Source organism: Austrofundulus limnaeus, unplaced genomic scaffold (assembly GCF_001266775.1).
Source record: "Austrofundulus limnaeus strain Quisiro unplaced genomic scaffold, Austrofundulus_limnaeus-1.0 Scaffold147, whole genome shotgun sequence".
Lineage (NCBI taxonomy): Eukaryota > Metazoa > Chordata > Actinopteri > Cyprinodontiformes > Rivulidae > Austrofundulus > Austrofundulus limnaeus.
In genome coordinates, this window is record NW_013952549.1 from 881,517 (window position 1) to 901,034 (window position 19,518).

At 39.8% G+C, this 19,518-nt stretch overlaps 1 protein-coding gene across 1 annotated transcript in view; it reads right to left on the bottom strand.

Moving 5' to 3' along the window:
- Window positions 1-19,518, bottom strand: part of LOC106523195 (neural-cadherin) — a 136,042-nt gene that overhangs the window by 50,555 nt on the left and 65,969 nt on the right. Inside the window, exons 9-18 of the mRNA XM_014016560.1 lie at window positions 17,452-17,620; window positions 16,134-16,304; window positions 15,132-15,304; window positions 11,028-11,195; window positions 8,742-8,991; window positions 8,117-8,244; window positions 7,508-7,694; window positions 4,651-4,794; window positions 3,023-3,306; window positions 929-2,537 (exon numbers count right to left, since the gene is read on the bottom strand). Coding sequence (XP_013872014.1) covers window positions 929-2,537; window positions 3,023-3,306; window positions 4,651-4,794; window positions 7,508-7,694; window positions 8,117-8,244; window positions 8,742-8,991; window positions 11,028-11,195; window positions 15,132-15,304; window positions 16,134-16,304; window positions 17,452-17,620 — 3,283 coding nt within the window. The remainder of the gene's footprint in view (window positions 1-928; window positions 2,538-3,022; window positions 3,307-4,650; window positions 4,795-7,507; window positions 7,695-8,116; window positions 8,245-8,741; window positions 8,992-11,027; window positions 11,196-15,131; window positions 15,305-16,133; window positions 16,305-17,451; window positions 17,621-19,518) is intronic.

A 19,518-nucleotide genomic window follows, 5' to 3' on the forward strand; every position in this document is an offset into this window, starting at 1 on the left:
GGCTTATCCGCTATCAGGTCGGGGGGCAGCAGCAGAGAGATCCAGACTTCGCTCTCCCCAGCGACACTTTCCAGCTCGTCCTGGGGGACTCCGAGATGTTCCCAGGCCAGAGGGGATACACAACCCTTCCAGCGAGTCCTGGGTTTTCTCCAAAGTGCCAGACATATTTTGAAAACAGTTTAAAATGCTTATTTCAAACCCGCATCTGAGACCACCTGCGACAGATCGCGCGGCGGGGGGGTTACGGTGCGCAACGGTGTATCTTCTGAATAAAAGAAAATGATTTAACACAGTTGTTTATACTTTTAGCAGCTCTTTTTATTCCACAGCTGACCTGCTAAAAATTACAGATTTCCTTTTCTGGATCTCTGACAGACGGACTTCAATCTCTGAACTCGTGAAGTTTTTTTTTTAAAGAAAATTTGACACAAATTAAGTCAAAAATTTCTGCCACAATTTTACTTGGTAAGATTCTTGAAATAATAAAAAATGAGTCTAATCAAGTATTTCAAGAATCTTACCAAGTAAAAATTTCTTACTCCATTGGCAGAAATTTTTGAATTAATTTGAGTAAAATTTTCAGACTAACAAGACAAATAATCTTACACATTCTGAAAACAAGATTATTATTCTTACACAATCAGTTCTTGTTTAGTAAATCAGTCTCAAAACAAGATCAAAAAGACTTTTTGGCTGATATAAGGTTTTAAAACTTGGTTAGGTGGACATTTTTTGCAGTGCACAGAGTGTAAACATAAGAGAGAAATTATGAATTTAAAACTACACTGAGTAGATACAGCACTGATAACGTTTCCCTTCAGCTGTAGCCTAAGTTTCCTTCTCTTCAGTCAAGCTCTGCCTGCAGTGCAAAGCTCTGTGACAAAAAAAAGGAGCAAGGAATGACAAATGGGTAAGCAAGCAAACTCACCCTTGTGGCTATGAACATAGACATCTTTCTCTCCTGCCTGATGGGCGTTATCATTATGATCGCCAATAGTGATGGTGAGAGTGTTTGTTGCCGTTATCGGCGGAGCGCCGCTGTCAATCATTATTACTGGCAAGTGAAACTCGCTCTGCCTTTCCCTGTCGAACCTGCGCAGGGTGGTGAGYGTGCCAGAGCCGTTCCCGTGATCCTGCAGGTGGAAGTCGGCGGAGAAAGCCGACGGCAGAGACAGAGCAAAAGGAGGCCCGTGCTCTGGAGAGTCTCTGTCCACAACGTGGAGCAGAGTGGAGCTCCTGTTCAGCCAGACCACTTGAGGTGCGGGGCCGTTCTCCCACAGCACAGGCCTGTAGACCGCCTCCAGCTCGGGGCTGTTATCATTCATGTCTAGCAGSGGCAAGTGGACCGTGACGCTGCCAGTCAGCGGTGGTGTGCCGCGGTCTGTCGCCATGACAACCAGCTCGTAGCCCGCCACCGTCTCCCTATCCAGTGGCTTGGTGACGGTGACGACACCGGCACGGCTGACGGTRAAATGTCCAAAAGGGTCCGAGTTAGAAAGGATGCTGTACAACAGGTCCCCGTTCAGGCCCGAGTCAGCGTCCGTTGCTTCCACCTGAACGATGCTGGTTCCTACAGTTACGTCCTCGGGCACAGGGGGGAGCAGGTGAGAGCTCGGGGTGAACASGGGGGCGTTATCGTTTTCATCCTCCACCAGAATCAAACAGTGAATAACACTGGAAAAATCAGAGTCTTCCACCATGACGGTGAGGTTAAACCGTCGCTCCTCGGGCTGCTCAAAGTCCAGCTTCTTCTTCAGCCTCAAAGTGCCTTTTTGCTCCATTCTGCTGCTGACCATGTAGAACCGCTGCTCCGGATCCCCCGCYACCACGCTGAACGCCAGCTGCCCGTACGTGCCATCGTCAGGATCCACAGCACTCAGCTCCAGTAGAGGAGCATCCTCGCGCATGCTCTCAGGAACACGAGCGCTGCACCAGTCCTCTTTAAATTTCGGTACGTGGTCGTTGATGTCCGTTACCACAACAGTGACGGTGGCCGTGCCTACCATGCCGCCACCGTCCCTGGCTTCTACCACCACCTGGTGGCTGTCGGCGAGCTCCCGGTCCAAACCTTCCGCCGACACCGATACGGTGCCRGTGCTGGAGTCGATCGCGAAAAGCTCCGCGCTGTTCAAATTGCGCGCATTCTCTGTAATCCGGTACGTGAGGATGGCGTTTTGACCTACAGCTGCGTCGTCGAGATCGACCGCTGTCATTTCCACAACAATCGTTCCGGGGGGCGAGTTCTCGGCCACGTTACTGTGGCAGTTATCAGGCGCGCACAAGAAGGTCGGGGCGTTGTCGTTGATGTCCCACACGTTGATAATAACGTCCGTAAAGCCAGTGAGTCCCTCGCCTTCTTCGTCCGTCGCCATTACGACGAATCGCCAAACGGCGCGGTCTTCTCGGTCCATGGTGCGCTGGGCGTACATCTCCCCCGTGATGTCGTTGATCATGAAATGCGTCTCCGCCCCTTGGCCGTGGATGGAGTAACGTATGGCGCCCTGGTCCGCATCTTTGTCCGGGTCGGTGGCCGTCACCTGGACAGAAAAGGACCAGACTCTGAGAAAACTGCAAATAATGCTTATTCGCTCTTTTCAACCTATGTGCAAGTTGCTTTGGACATCCCATTTAAGTTTTTTCACTTCTTCTGACCAGCCTAATTAAAGCGCTGAGCTCTGATCAGACATGTTTTCATGCGTCTGGTCTGAGAGTGGATGTGGCAGACTTAATGCAGAGTCTCTCCCCACACACACAAGGTTCTTCCTTGCTGCCGCTGTAACTTAAAACGAATTAAATTATACGTCAAGCTAGGGTAAAACACCAACAGCAGATAAACTGAAATAACACGCCAGAAAAGGAAATTGTAATAATTACTCAGCTGCCACATAAACCTACACTGAGAGCAAAGTTTAGAAGGGTGCTCATTAGAAAAAGGGACGATAATTGCAAATATATGGATTATTCTAATTACGGAAAACTACACAGTGTAAACAATTTTGCGCAAAGCCTCTCGGCCTCTCACCTGTAACACAAACACAGGTGATCCATCAAGCTCCTCTGTGACTGATCCGTAGTACTCGCTCAGGGAGAACACAGGTGCCTCGTCATTCTTATTAACAACGTTGACAACAACAGCAGCGTAGTCCTCCCACTTGCCGTCGGARGCTAGAACCAGGAGCTTGTACCTTTTTTGCTTCTCATAGTCCAGCGACTGTGCAATAAAGATTGTTCCCACTTCCGGTTCAATGTCAAAAGCGCCGCCTTTGTTGCCAGACGTTATCTGGTAACGCAGCTTGGCATTGGCACCTGTGGAAACAATTGAAAGCGCATAATTTGAAATGCTTGTAACAAAACATTCAGAAAACACTTACATCTGYAGTAAGTTGCTGTTTACATTTTTTACATTATTAATTTTCTCTCGGTCAGTGTGCTAAAAAGTGTTTTACCTTTTCTAATCTGTAYGTTGTAGCACTCCTGCAAACACAGAAGGGTACAACCACTCGGGTATTACACCTCATTTCCTCCAGGACTTGAGAAGTAGTAGATTTCCACRTAACTCTTTCTTGTTTTGATTACTTCATTAAATTGAAACTTTGTCTCCTCAGCTTTAATCAGATACTAATTAAAGAAAGAGTGCTGAAAAAGTAATGAGTGGAAGGCAGCATAATGCACTGATAGTGCCCTGTAGGGAATTATGTTGAGGCTTGGGTGAGGTTGGGGGATGTAGGTTAGTTAAAAAGGAAGATGTKAACTTGTCTGCTGTGACTCTATGGAGACCATCCAATCTGATGTTATAAYATTGGAATGGATCAGATAATCTTCTGGAATGCATAGTCTATGCATTCAATCATCCTGTTGGGTTAAAGTAGCTACAATCCCATGTTAATACACTAATCTGTAGTATTAACACAGCCCTTAACGGCAAAGTGCTCCCAGTGTCCCACAGGGCGCTGGCATGTTTACAGCAGTCAGACCTTGGGTGGAGTTTCTCAACAAGACAGATTGAGCATGGCTCTCTTTTTTGGCACAAGAGCAAACAGTATTGTAACTCTAATGTTGGGGGCTGGTGTTCTTCCACAGCTATTTATCATTAGTGCCATGGCCCAAGCCTAAGCTGCACCCCCGCTCTCCATAAACGCTTGATTAACGGACCCAAACATTCCCGATGAAAGGATCTTAGGCTGCAGTCTGGAGGATGAGCAAMTGCTTTATTGCTTAAATCCCACCCACCTACTGTGTGGGAGCATGTCACTCTTTTTGGAACATATGTGCTGCAGTGCATTACCAAGCACTTAAACGACCACTAAATCTAGTACACCGCTTGATTTCAGCAACATGGTTTTCTCAGAGCACAGGCCAGATTGGAAAAGTCTTGCCCCARGGTGGCTTTTTGCACACTGCTACAAAATGAAGACCCATCCTGCAAAAGTGTTTTCTCTTTGGCAGTCAACTCACTGAAACACAGCCAGAATTAGCTTATTTCAATWAAAAAAACAAAAACAAAGAGAGTCGCTAAATATAAAATATATCTGCAAATCTTTCTAAAACTTCACAACGACTTTCATGTTGGCAACGTCGTCTTTTTGTTCTAGGGAACCACATCAGTAAAGTTTTGCTGGAAAACCATCAGTCTGGCTTCATCGAGCTTACCTTCATCCTCATCATTAGCACTAACGGTAACAATGGCCAAGCCCACATCTGCATTCTCATCGACATGGACTTCATACAGTCGCTGAGCAAAGACAGGCTTGTTGTCGTTGACGTCGCTGATGAAAACCCTCACATATGCTGTGTCTGCAAGAATGACAGAATAGCAGATCATACAGAATTTGCTCATTAACACACAGGAATACTGTATCTGTACGCCTGCTATTCACTTCACCACAATTAACTTCTGCTAAAATGGAAACAGACATTTAACTTAACACAATTAGGTTTGTCATTATGCTAAGTTATATGTAACGACATTTTAATATAAACAACTGTCTTGTCAGGGGTGACAAATAAACAAAATTAGAGCTAAATAAACCTCTTCGGCTGCATATATTTCTGCAGTGAAAAGATACAGAACCTTTCCGCTGGGAAGATTAAAAATTCATAGGATGACAAGTGTTTGTGTCTTATCTGGGCCCTCTTCAKTACAACTTTTATTTCTTTAGTTAGAAAGAGTAAATTATCTACTCCGAGAGCACATTGGTGACAYGTTAATTTGGAGCCGAGGCAGTAAGAGATGATGATGGTAGAATGTGGCCCTTTTTTTTTCTTAACTTGRTTTTTTTCTTCATTTCTCTCCTCCTTTTGTTGTTTCCCAAGGGTGACAGAGAGAGACAGGTAATGTTTGCAGTGCAGATGAGCCCTTCTGGATGTGGAAGATATGTATACACAGCTAAGACTCATTGTAAATGCTAAGCAGCCCTGGCAACCCTGGAGAGAAGGCTTTACTGCTCCAAAACATCACCTGCTACACCTAATACCAGCTTCCCAAATACAGCCAAAAGACCTACTTCTGAATACAAATGTCATATTACATCACGCYACACACAGACCGGGATTTTTCTTTTTGACTGCCAAAATGTCATYCGCAGTACTGTAAACAAACAGAGTCTGAACAGGTTAAATATTGATCAGTAGAAATTAAAGCTGGTACAAAATGGGGACTGCAACATGAAATTCGGAGAATGCCAACAACCCTCTGAGCTGTTTCCACGTGTAAAAGTGTTAGTCTGTTTGGTCATAGCAGTGGRATAAATCGAATTAGGATTCCCTTTTTCAAAGCCAATCCCAAGGTGTGAATGTAATGCAATCTATTTAAAACTCAAGGCACAGAGGCAGCACTCCTCACAGTCCAGAGTTATAGTATTTTAGCATTTCCCTCCGTAGGGACTTTTGGCAATGAAGTTGTTTGATATGAATGAACATTACACCAAAGCAGAGGTCAGCTGAAAGTGATTCTGCTAACTCATTTGAATAAAGCAGATAAGGATCTCCTGAATTTTAATCACTGAGAATCTTTTTATTTAGTTATCTGTCTGTCTTTGTTTCTTTTTGTTGGTTGATTAGTCATAATGAAGTATGTTGGAAGTGAATGTTTGGACTAGTAAAATACAAATGAATTGCCACAAAGTTGCCTGACTCTGACAAATTATCGGACTATTTAAAAGGACATGCACTCTRGTGGTGCTGCAATGAACTTTAAGCGATGAGATTTCGAACTGACTGCTTAACATTTCCACACTTTATGCAAATCAGGAATGTATCACACATACACACTCCAGAAACTCCAGACAAAACTTTCAAAAATAAAACGGTCTTTTGCCAAGCTAAAACATCTGTTCAGCATCTGTGAGTTTTTTCCCTCACACTGTGTTCAAAAATAGCTTTTGGTGAGATTTTTCTTCAAAAGAAATTTGCTGAAAGTCTACTTTTTTGGTTTTAAAATATTTCAATTGAACGTGTTTGTCCAGAAAATAAGAACTTCTATTAGGTTTCTGTTACAGGGAAGGAGAGCATGTTCAAAACATTTATCAGGACAATGCCTGGTGGCACGTCTAAATGCATCAAGYGTCTCAGGAAGAGTTGTGACTTCTCATGTACCAAAACATCACTTGGAGCACACTAATGTTATTAAAAAATCCACTGATTTCTTCAAACATTTATGTCACATAAAAAAGAAAAAAATTGAAAAAGAATCTTTACACCAAGTCAAATTAAAGGCCTTGTGAAAAGTTAAAGTATGTGTAGTGTATGATTCTCAGCTAAACCACATTAAATATGAGCTCTATCTATTGTAGGACACAAGAAATCTGACCATCCATCCATCCATCCATCCATCCATCCATCCATCAGCCTAGATTCCATCCATCCATCCATCCATCCATCCATCCATCCATCCATCCATCCATCCATCCATCCATCCATCCATCCATCCACCCATCAGCCTAGCTTTCATCCATCCATCCATTCATCCATCATCCATCCATCCATCCATCCATCCATCCATCAGCCTTGCGTCCATCCATCCACCCATCCATCCATCCATCCATCTGCCTAGCTTCCATCCATCCATCTATCCCTCCATCAGCCTAGCGTCCATCCATCCATCCAACCATCCATCAGCCTAGTGTTCATCCATCCATCCATCCATCCATCAGCCTAGCTTTCATCCATCCACCCATCTATCCATCCATCCACCCATCAGCCTAGCTTCCATCCATCCATCCATCCATCCGTCTATCCATCCATCTATCCATCCATCCATCCATCCATTCTCCATCCACCCATCTGCCTAGCTTCCATCCATCCATTTATCCATCTGCCTAGCTTCCATCCATCCATTTATCCATCTGCCTAGCTTCCATCCATCCATTTATCCATCTGCCTAGCTTCCATCCATCCATCTGCCTAGCTTCCATCCATCCATCCATCCATCCATCCATCCATCCATCCATCTGCCTAGCTTCCATCCATCCATCCATCCATCCATCCATCCATCCATCCAGTTTCTAACCAGTGTTGGGCTGTTTGTTTTTTCCAGGTCGTGCTGATTCTTGGCCGTCTTCTGACTGAACTTCCAGCAGGTAGGAGCTGCGGGCCTCCCGGTCAAACACAGCCTCTGTGAAGATGATCCCATCTTTTGGGTCGATACGAAAGAAATTGTGGTCACCACTGCTGTCGCTAAGCAGAGAGTAAGTGATCTGGGGAGCAAAGGTAAATTTAAAATGAAGCTACGACACACCTTCAAGCAGCAAAAACACCAGAAATTAAAGGAACTGAATGTGAAAATGTGAGGTGTGTGCTTCTTCATTAAACCAAATCAATACCGTCTGTTCCACCAATATTGTCCCAATCATTCAGAAAGCTTATAGCAGCAACTTTCAAGACTACCTCGACAATTCTTTGACAACAGTGGAACAAAAACTCCCCCACCGGAGGGATTGTGTTGTGATGTGGTGTGGTGTTGTGTTACATAACGCTCCTTCTGGTGTGGCACGGATGGTTTAMCAAGAAAACTGCACAATGAAGATTTAGTTGAAAGGATTTTTTTTTCTAAAACCTTGTCACTTCCTTTTATCTCTTTCTTCTTCTACAACATGAACACAAACAGATCAACACAAACCTCTCCATTAAGTCCCAGGTCTTTGTCATGGGCAGACACTTGGAGTACTGAAGTCCCAATCTGGGCCCCTTCTGTTACGGAAGCCTCGTAAATTGAGGATGTGAAAAATGGCACGTTGTCATTGACATCTCGAAACAAAAGAAAGATTGAATTACAAAAATAGCAAAGTTAATGTCCTAAAGATAATCACTCATTCAGAATATTAGCCTCTGTAACAATGGAAATTTAAAAAGTTGGATTTATTTTTTAAGGAAATAAAAAACCCACAGTGCAGAAACAGATTATACATTGCAAACAGCTAAAAAATAATTAGTTTATCAAGGGATGCTTTCAAGAAGACTGATGCGATTGTCAAAACAAAGAGAAATAGATTTGTTTTTGAGCTTGAGATTCAGTACCAAAACAAAATGACAGGWATAAACAAAAATCTAAGTATAAATATGTATCTGATGCCTTAACTTTCTAAAACAATYAATCATGACATTTTGACATTTCTTCCCAGTAAAGTAATTATACAAGATCAAACATAGGTGTAYGCTTTTAACTATTATAGTACCTTCTAATATTAGAAGGATGTTCATCAGTTTGAGTTACATATCTGTAAACAAAGAATTACAAAATATACCTGTAATATTAACATATACTCTTGTGAATGCAGCAAGAGGCACTGCAGCCACATTCTGGGCCCGGACCTGGAGTGAGAAAAAAGAAGTGGTCTCGTAATCCAGCGGCTCTGACACCAGGATGGACGCAGAGCCGTCTTCACGGTTCGGGGAGAGGTAGAAACGAACTGGCATGTTGGTTTCAGGAACCATCCCATCCTCAAGGTTGTAGGTCACTCTTGGGTCACCCAGCTGAGAGGTTGCCTTGATTGTCTGGACAAGACAAAGAGATCAATTATGTGAACGTTTAAAAAGTTAAAGTTTAAACCCTGATGYTGATGGTCTCGATCAGAGTGAAACCGCATCATGTTCTCGATTTAAGGAATGAGTTTGGAAACCATGGTTATTTTCTTGCTTAYGGAGAAAATCAATAGCAATTTTATGCCTGTCCATTAAATACCCTTGTGGTTGCTTGGTAATTTCAAAGCATTAGTCGTAGAAACTTCRACACTTGTACTGTATAGAATTTGTCAAAAACATTGAACCATATTTTAAAAGAGCTAAATATAAAAAAGAACAAAAAATATGAATAAATAAACCAATTAAATAAATCTACGGGCATAAATAAGAGCACCTGAAGTGGTTATTAAAAAATGGAGTTGACTGACTTTGAAGCAATAACTTCCAGATAGGGGAAAAACAGGAAGTCTTTTCAAAATAAGACAGTGGAGGACACAAATACTGGCCTACAGAAAAGTAGTCATTAGCTAGAACCCATGAATGATGGATCATTTATCATTTATTGAGTTTGTTAAAAATATATGTACAATTAATATTTTAGTCTTTACATAAACAACAATGATTCTTCAAGGTGCCTTTTTGGTTGAAATGAATCTTTGATATGTGTCATTTATATTTGCCTCTGAAACTTGGCTTGTAATTATATATATAAAAAAGCTAAAACACATTGATTTAATAGAAGTTATGGCACAAGCTTGTGTAAAATGTATGATTTATATGTCTTTGAAAGTATTATTTAAATTTCTGTGCATAAAAGAAACAAATAATAAAATGTTACTGAGAAACCTTGAGGTGAGTGGTTGTACTTTTATTTTATTTTATTCTATTTTTTTAGAGGCAGACTAGCTGATGGCTGCTTTGAGTCCTATTCCAGCCATGTTAATTGTTACTCGGCTATAGTTTCACATTCAACTGCTTTGAGCTGCTAAAAACTGTTATTTATTCTGCCCTTAAAGGAATAGTATTACATTTTTTTTGGTAAATGTGCTTTTTCGCTTTCTTGCCGAGAGTCAAATGACAGCGCTCTCATCTCTGTGTGAGCGAGAGCTCGGAGGCGATTAGCTTAGCTTAGCATAAAAGCTGGTAACAGAGTTAATCTGGCAAAACAAATGAGATACAATTTGTTAATTAGGGAGCTTCAGGACTGCTGCTAGGCTTTTTTTTTTTTACAAACTTTGGACAAAGCCTGTTTTTAGCTGTTTTCTAATGTTTTAGTTGAGTCGAAAAAGCAGTAAACTCCAAAATCATCTGATATGAATTAAGATATCTTAGAAATCATGTGAGGAAAGAAAATAAATAGTTTAGCAAATATCTTAAGGATATGAATTATGCTTTAACAGGTGAGCTACAAGAACTGGATTTGATTTTATTTATAGTTTGAAATTTGAAAAAAAAAAAGACGBGTCACATTTTAATCACTTATTTATTCCCCGATTAACCAATGTTATTCACCCTGCAGGCAAAAGTGACAAATCTGATTTTTTAAAATCTGACCCAGGTCACTTTCATTTGTGTATCTGTGCAAAATTTGGAGTTGTGAATTAAAACCTGCAGCGTGAATGTCTAAAAGGAAAAATAGCTCAGTTTTTGAGTCCTAAAATAACCTCTTGTCTCAAAGCAACTCATTTTGACAAGACCCTTTTTAACTTCCCTCAGATTTATGACTCTTTTCCTTTTCACATCAAAGACCTTTCTAATAAAGTTAATTTGCCCGGAGTTGTGAAACTTGCTTTGCACATGAGTTTCTTCATCAGTTTTCTCCGACAGCATCAAATTGTAACACGTTTACACTTTCTTTTCCTCCCCGCACTGACAAATGTTCAAAGTGTGTTTTGAACACTGGGAGAACACCGGGCATAAATAACACTCATACTCTGCACTTATCTTGGCAGCGAGCAAACAACCACTGATTCTATTACAGCAACTCCAAATAGTAGGGAAATCAGACACAACAGCGTGGTTTCTGACAAAAACGGTTTAGCAACAAGGGAGGTGGCAAGCACTCGTACCACTATGGGTGTGTCCCTGGCAGTGTTCTCAGGTATGACGACGTTGTAACTTTGTTTTTCCCACTGTGGGGGCTGGTTTTTCACATTAGTGATGGTGACTGCCAGCTCCACAGAAGTGCTGCGATTTCCTCCATCCGTTGCTGTAATGTCTCGTGTGATATAGGTCCTCTGCGAACAAAAGCAGAAGAAACACATATCAATGTTACTTAATGAACTGGTGAAAAAAATCTATTATAAAACACATTATAATGTTGCAACTTTCAAAAGAACTTCTCTAGTTCTTAATTTAATATTTGGTGCAAGACTCTGTCCAATCAGATGATCTCATGCCCCAAAAAACCTTCCTGTTGTTCTGCTCAAGTTCATTAACAGTGCAAAATTGTTTCAGGTCACTTTCTTTGCCATTTCACACAGAGAAACATGTTTTAAACTGAGCATTGGTTCTCTGGCAAACCTACTGCTTACTTTGAAAGTCTGAGCCTTTGTTTTTGTATTTTTTTTAATTTTTTTACCACTTCTAACACTCTCAAGTGGCACCAATTACTTTGCTGAAAATCTCCCACACAAATCTTACTCTTGAAATATTAAAACTTTTATAATTTTTTTAAAATTTTTATTTATTTTATTTTATTTTATTTTTTTGCATTACTCGTAACTTAGTCGTAACTTCCTGGAGTTTGTTACGGGCAAACTTCAGATTCAATGAGTCAGATCATTCCATTTGACTACAATTAAAATWTAAATTAAAATTCAAATAAAAAAAGTTGACTACTGAACGTGGGCTGCAAGAACTTTTTGACTTGTTTTAAAATCACCTTTTAATTTATATAAAAATCTCTAATTTAGTATAGAGAGTCATAATTATACAACACGGTTTGCAGTTGTAGGAAACTAATGCCWTCAAAYGCACAGAGGTATGATTGAATTGAATTCATTGCCTTAACATATTAAACACACCACTAACATAAATAAATTTAAAATACTGATAAAACTACATTTGTATAAAAAGTGAATTTTTTGAAGTATATGTGTATTTATATGCTGATATGTGAATGCATGAATATATGAATGTATTAAACATATTGGTATAGTGATATATTGTATGATATAATAATGTGTATAGTGTTGGTGTAAGTTGTGTGGTAATGCACATATGATGAGTATGTGTATATAGTATTTGTATATAATGTGTTGTTAGAAAATAATAATTGAAAACAATGTTTTGTTTTGCCTAAAAGAAATGTTTATTTTCTGTTTTCTTTTTTGTTAATTTTATTTTTATTGTAGGTTCTGTTGGACCCCAGTAAGAAAAGCTGTAGTTTTACTGCAGCTAATGGGGATCTTAAGAAACAAATAAACTTGTTTTAAATATTTGAGTGTACCTGATAAATCTGACAAAATTATTTTCAGTTAACTCATGCACCTTCACAATCTCTACTGAGTAAAATGAAATTCTCAGGGCAAAAACAGCAAAAGTAGCAGCGTGCACGAGCCTTACAAAATATTTTAATTTACCGTACTTGCAGAAATACGTCTGCTTTTGTAACTGTGGTGAAATTGAATCAATTAGTGRAAATAAAGTCAAATTTGACTTGAACTGTGTTTTCTAGAAGTAAACTTTGCAGGGAAAAGAAGAGGTCATTTGAGTATTKGAGAGAGCATATTCAAATGAGACAGAAACATCATTTTATTCAAACTAGGAGAGGAAATGGAAGGGAGTTTTTTTTTCCTACAAACACAATCTTTCATTTCATTGTGTCCACTAAGACATACTGTAGTTATCTCACYCTGATAATGAAAAATCATCTAAATAATATCAACTGTCACATTTAATTCTTACACGCATTATACTTTCAATGCAAATTCAAAATTATTGTGCTTAAAGGAATGTCMTTTAACTTCAAACTCACATTTACTATTTCTGGGACCATTCAATTAGTATTTGTGAACAACGCTCGTAAAACTTAAAACCAGAGAACAAAGATTCCAATCTGGGTTGTCCAATGTGGACCCAGGAGCTGCTTCCTTCAGAACTAAATGAGTGTCTGCCCGACTTTGCAGAACCATCCAACAAAGGTTTAAAATTAAATTTGCAGTAATAGTTTTTTATCTCACCCAGAACATATTCATGAAGRACTCTGGATACAGTCACGCCAAGCCCTTTTCCATTCTTTTCCACTTAATTTGCTGTGGGGCTGTAGCTACTGTACAATATTCTGACACTTCATGAGTCCCGCTCTGGCTGCACTGTCTTACAGTAGGACATAAAAATACCTGCCTTTGTTCAGTGGGCTTTCTCCCCCTCCATGGGACTACAACATATAGGCTGGGAACTGATGAAACTAATCAAAACAGAGCAGTGCCTCAGATGAGAGCCAACATTTAACATTTAATAAAGTGATTTATTAATTTTAGTAAAGGCACAAAGAATGTGGGATGATTCAAACAGCTTCTGAAATAGTCTTAAAATATGCAGCAGCACTGGTTGGCGAGCTTTTTGGGCTTAACACTTTCAATTTTGCATGAAGTTCGTGGTGAATTTATATAGTCAATTTTGCCGTGGACTTCCGATACCATTGTGCAGAAAAGTACTATAAATAATAAACAACCCTACACTCCTAAAGTAAGTGTCTACCCAAAGAACAATGCTTTTTTTTTTTGAATACCTGCAGAACAAAAATAAATAAATAAATAAATAAAAAACAAGAAGAGTGGTGATAAGGCCATAAAAAGTCAACAATATACTAATAAAAAATGTAAACAGAATGCGTTGCATCACTGACCCCGACAGAGTCGTGTTCACGAGTTAGTGGACAAACAAGAGGAAGGGAAGGGCGGCCTCCCAGTCTTTACAGCTACTTTTAATCCTGAAGTTTTCAAAATAAAACTGAAGAAATGCTTTCAGTTTTCGTTACAAAACAGCAGATGGTGTTAAATAATGGTAAAAAGAAAATCAAAAGCATTAAACTCCCAACAAAATAAATAAATAAATAAATAAATAAATAAATATGCAACAGTGAGTAAAACTTTTACCTTTAATAATATTTCTGTTTTATTTATTTTATTTTTAGTCAGTCGTACACACAGTATTTTCCAGTGTTTATAAGAGGACATGTTAAAACGCTGCTTCTATGCAGGAAATACCACATAGAGCTCAGTAATTGTTTGTTAGCAGTTCTCAGCCGTAGCAATGAGATGAGAAATGTGGCGTTAATTACAACTGGTCCTTAGTGAAAATGAGTTTGACAGCCTTGTCTTATTGTGTGTGTTTGTGGCGAATCAGCAACTGCCACACCTAATTGTCGCTCAACATTACTAAAAGTGGCTAACTTAGAGACATTTTGTGTCTCTTCAGTTGACTGTGGCAGCCATTTTGAATTGGAGTGACTCCAAAGTTATTCAGTTTTAGATGTACGTATGTCCAATGATGACTTTCTAGGAATTCAATTAAACTCATCCAGCTGTTAAGGAGATGTTTTGCTATAACAATAAGACACAAGTAGCTACAGCAGTAGTACATGAATTATTTTGCTAACACTACAGACAAATGAAAACCCACATATGCACACACAGAGAGGGACAAAAACATTGTGGCCTTCTTGCCTTTGGCTGCAGGTGATAATAATTAAATACAATACATCAAAAACAAGAGTAATCACAGTGGGTAAAGGCTGCTGAGTATAATAACTGGCTTTTTAAAATGTGAGTCATGTATTGTAATAGCCATCTACTACAGCTAGGATCATTATGTGTTTTTAAATTATAGCCTTTTTTAAACTGAGAATTGCATCGCAGCAATCAAACATAACCAGAGGATTTTCAGATGGTTGAAATGTGCCATAAATCATTTGTTTAGCTCAAATCTGTTTTCTTCCATCTTTTGTCTTTGTGGTAGTTCCCACATGCAGCACCTCTGGGAGCAGACAAACAGCAGATTGGGAGTTGCAGACGGAGGCACTTTGATGTGGCTTGTTCATTAACTTTGTTGACACAGACCCACAGGCTACTGTCTGATRCTGCGGGAGAGAGTGTGTTGGTKTGTGTGGGTGTGTGTGTGTGTGTTTGTGCTGGCTAACAAAGAGCCTGATATTAACTGCAACCAACCTGAGATATGGGTTGGTTAACATAGACCCATCCAGTGACAGGGTTGACCCGAAGGTACTCGGGCTGCTCCAGCGACATGGAGTAAGCAATGGCAGCATTAGTGCCGAAGTCGTCATCGTGAGCCGCCACACGGAGGAAACTGGTACCGACCAAGGTGTCTTCTCTCAGGAAGTCTACAGAGGAKGAGTTATTTAATTCATATTAACAAAAGAAGACGCAAGCATTGGCAGCTGAAGAGGAACTTTTCTAATCATAATTACGGTACAACACAGCTTGCACAGTCTGGATCTCTTTCAGAGTAACATCCTTATATTTCTCTGGTTATCTCTAAGGCAAAGGCAGAACTCAAAATTATATAACAAACAGACATTCTCTCCACAGAYGAACATGTTATCGTAACAATGGTAGACATTCGGGCTCCGAGTAGTTTTTCTCTGGGTCATTGTGACAGAACCACTAATAATCTTGGTTACATTTGCAATTTTWGGTTTCAGCAAAGACAAAGTCAGTTTATGTGCACTCTGATGTTCGACAAGTACATATATATGTTTTATAAGGCCTAGAGTAAACGTTAAATAAATAAAGGCATAGGTGTAGGGTGGGATCTAAATTGGCTGATGTGAAGTTGAAGTCAACAGAGCTCCTGKGTTGCCTGAAACACCTTTGATGTGTTCCACAATTTATACCCAACCGGTTGCTCAATTGACCAACCAAGTTGGCCTAGTGAGGATGCTTGGGGGTTTAAAAAAATCATTTTAGCTGCTGTTTCACAGGATGCAAACACAGATGCTTTAGTAATGAATGATGTGCAAAAAATAATACTTTTTCAAACTCTAWAGCAAGTAAATATCTTCTAGAAAAGTAAAATCTTATTTTAGTAAAAAAAAACTCTTTAAATTAATCTACTAAATCAAATCAATTAAGCTGGAACACCTCTGCATTCTGTCTGTTTACATCTTGAGTTTATTTTGCCTCTCACATAAATATGCACACTGTACTTACACTCGTAGCGCAAATTCTCAAACTTGGGGCTGTTATCATTCTGATCCAATATCTGGACAGCGAGCTGACAGATGCCGATGAGCGGCTCCTCAGCCCAATCAGTGGCCGTTACTGTAATTGAATACTCTCTCTGCCGCTCCCTGTCGAAGCGCCTGGCTGTCACGATCACTCCTGTAAGAAGTCAGAGGCATCATCAAGGCCCACGCCCAACAGACACACACGGTCACTCATGAATTCACTCATCCATTCAGCAGTTTTTTTCCACTTCTCCCGACTAAGTCCAGCCATCCATCAATCCATAAATAAAGACAAGCAAACAATTATAAATTTATTCAGAGTAATTTGTGCATTCCTTTGAAGTGCGGCGACTTTGTTATTAAATRCTGAGATGAAGAAGATAGAGCTTGAACGAAAATGAGTGACAGAATAATGTATTACGATTTCAAAACAGCTTCTCTCTTTGACTTTCCCTGATTTATTTACAATCATTTTCTTTTACTGAAGAGACAAACCAAGCTGTCTGGTTTTAATGAATTGCTAGAAAGTTTAAAGTTTTTGGCTCATATCCTTGTGAATTGTCCTGATGCATCTCAGTAATCCAGGTAGAACAAATCAAAAAGAAAATAATAAGTAGGTCCTCTGGATGGGTTCTTCTTTAGTGAAACGTTTCGTCTCTCCTCCAAGAGACTTCTTCAGTCTGATGARTTTCAGGTGAACTCAGCCTTATAAGCACTGCCTCCACATGGACAAACAGGTTAGTCACATGCAAAAGAGGGCCATCGCCTAACAATAGGCTTGATTAGTTCTATTGTTCATAGTGGGTCATGTGCCCCATCATGGGGACATTGAACCCCCGCTTGCATTCACCACATACACATAACCATGACACAGGTCAGGTGATGGGACACATGACCCTCTATGAACAAGAGAACTAATCAAGCCTATTGTTAGGCGATGGTCCTCTTTTGCATATGACTAACCTGTTTGTCCATGTGGAGGCGGTGCTTATAAGGCTGAGTTCACCTGAAACTCAGACTGAAGAAGTCTCTTGGAGGAGAGACGAAACGTTTCACTAAAGAAGAACCCGTCCAGAGGACCTACTTATTTTTTTCTTTTTGATCCTTGTGAATTATTAGTTTAATTTGAACGCTGTGAATTATTTATCTTAWATCTATTTTTTTGTGTAACATTTTCTATTAAAATACTTACCAGAAATGTCAGCTACGATTAATATACAGCCCAGTTTATCTACAGAGTACCCTGTGTTTTATGTATAATTGAGTTTTATTTAGCCCCCAACAGTCCATGACTTCTCTACCTGAATCTGGATGGATTCTGAAGGCGGGCATGGCGCTGTCTCTGTGCATTAGGCCATATTTGACTTTTCCATTTGCTCCCTCATCTGCATCCACTGCATGCACTTGCAACACAAAAGTCCCTGCTGGCTGGTTCTCCAGCACTGAAGCCTGCTCCCGGTACTGCTGGCACTGAGATAAAGAGAGAGGAAGGGACACGAAAAGACAAATAAATATAAGGCAGAATTCTTTACATWTATTGTCAGAATATGTTATAATAATGAGAAAACACCGATCAAAGGAAATAAACTCATTAAGCTGAAGGTCAGAACGCACACTGAACAGGGAMGTATTAGCACAATGCAACAGTTACAGACTCAGTAACCCACACCTATGAAAATAAAAAAATAACACTCAAAATGATTTCTTTTGAAGAGAAAACAGCTAAGAGCTTTGTTTTAGCAGAGAATTCAATCCATTTCACCTAATGAACATATACCCCAGATTAAGAACAGCTCTCTGGAGTCTTCCATTTTTGCATGCAAATATAAATGCAAGCTACTTTTTCATCAAAATGACCATGAAAAGAACAGGAAAAACAACTGGTAAAGTGGAGCATGAGTGAGACAGAGGAAGGGAGATGGATCAAGAGACACGAGGAGGAGGAATAATGCATGAGTTCACGTGACATGATGGAGCAGAGTGCATAACTTCTAGGTAGTTGTTCWCGAAAATCACGTAATATAAGGCATAAAGTCAGACCCTGGGGTTGATATTGACACAAGTTGCAAAAAGTTCCCAGACTGTCCACTAAACTAAAAACTCCAGCTCTGCGTGGCTACATGTCAAGTCATTCCTCATTAAGGAAGAAGTTCATTAAACAGGTGCAGAATATTGTGATGATATTGCACTTTTATTCATAAATTAATTGAAATCCCAGTGGAGTGCCTAAAGATAGAGCAAGTGTGGAGGCTAATCGGAACTCCTGGGAAAACGGAGAGATAAAGAGYGGGAATATGAGAATGCCAAGAATATAAGAGATCTGGGGGCTACAGAGCAGAGAAACTGAAGTTCACTGAGAGGATGAGACTGATGGAGGAAAACAAGATGATAATGATCGCTAACATAAAACGCTGTCGTTCTATCAGTCTGTAATTGGCATATTTATATAATCTCAGTATTTCTTTGAAAAAGCTCCAGCAACATGAGGAAGAACTAACATGGAAACAAGCTGGGAAAAGGTGGAACAACAGTGCAGCAGGTCATGGAATAAATGCCAGTGTAAGCACATTGCTTTGGTACTTTTGTTTAGTCACAGACACAATGTTTATTTTATTTATTTATTGCTTTTTTGAGGACTCTATGAATGGATATATGTAGGTTAAAAAAGGCTCATGTCATACAACACAGGCTGTTTCTCACAAAGCGGTGCTACCTGACAAGGTGAAAAACAGGCTTTCAGCTGAATAACAAAACTTCTGTTTTTAGAAACACAAAATAGAAGCATCGTATTCTGATCATGTACGGATTTTGTTTACATCAACATAACTAGAGAAATTGTGTTTTCTGCAAAAAAATGCAGCATGACTGCTGGGTGCTGAATGACTTTGCTGAAAACAGCAAAAGAAGCTGAAACTGTGATGTTAAAGATAAAATGCTATCTAAAAGCTAAAAAGTAGCACAACAGTAAATAAAAGCAAAAATTATCAAAACATTAGCTAAAAGCTAAAAACTTAAAGTGGCAATATCATGTAAAATCAACTTTTTTGAGTTTTATATCATGTTATACTGTTATAATCATAAAAAAACATGCCCGTTCATTCATTCATTCATTCATTCATTCATTCATTCATTCATTCATTCATGCATGCATGTTTGAGAAATCCTGCAGCGTTTTTAGGCAGCCATGCCAAGGAGCAAAACAGCAGGTGGGGACCAGAAACACCTCTGGGACGTGTCTTTAAGCCGAGCTTCCTCATGGCAGAGCGCCCCCGCCCCCCACTCACACACCCCGCCCATGACTCCTGCAGGCTCTTGGCAGAACGAGTGAAACTGAAAGTGAAACTTAAACTGTCTGCTGAGCTCCACTA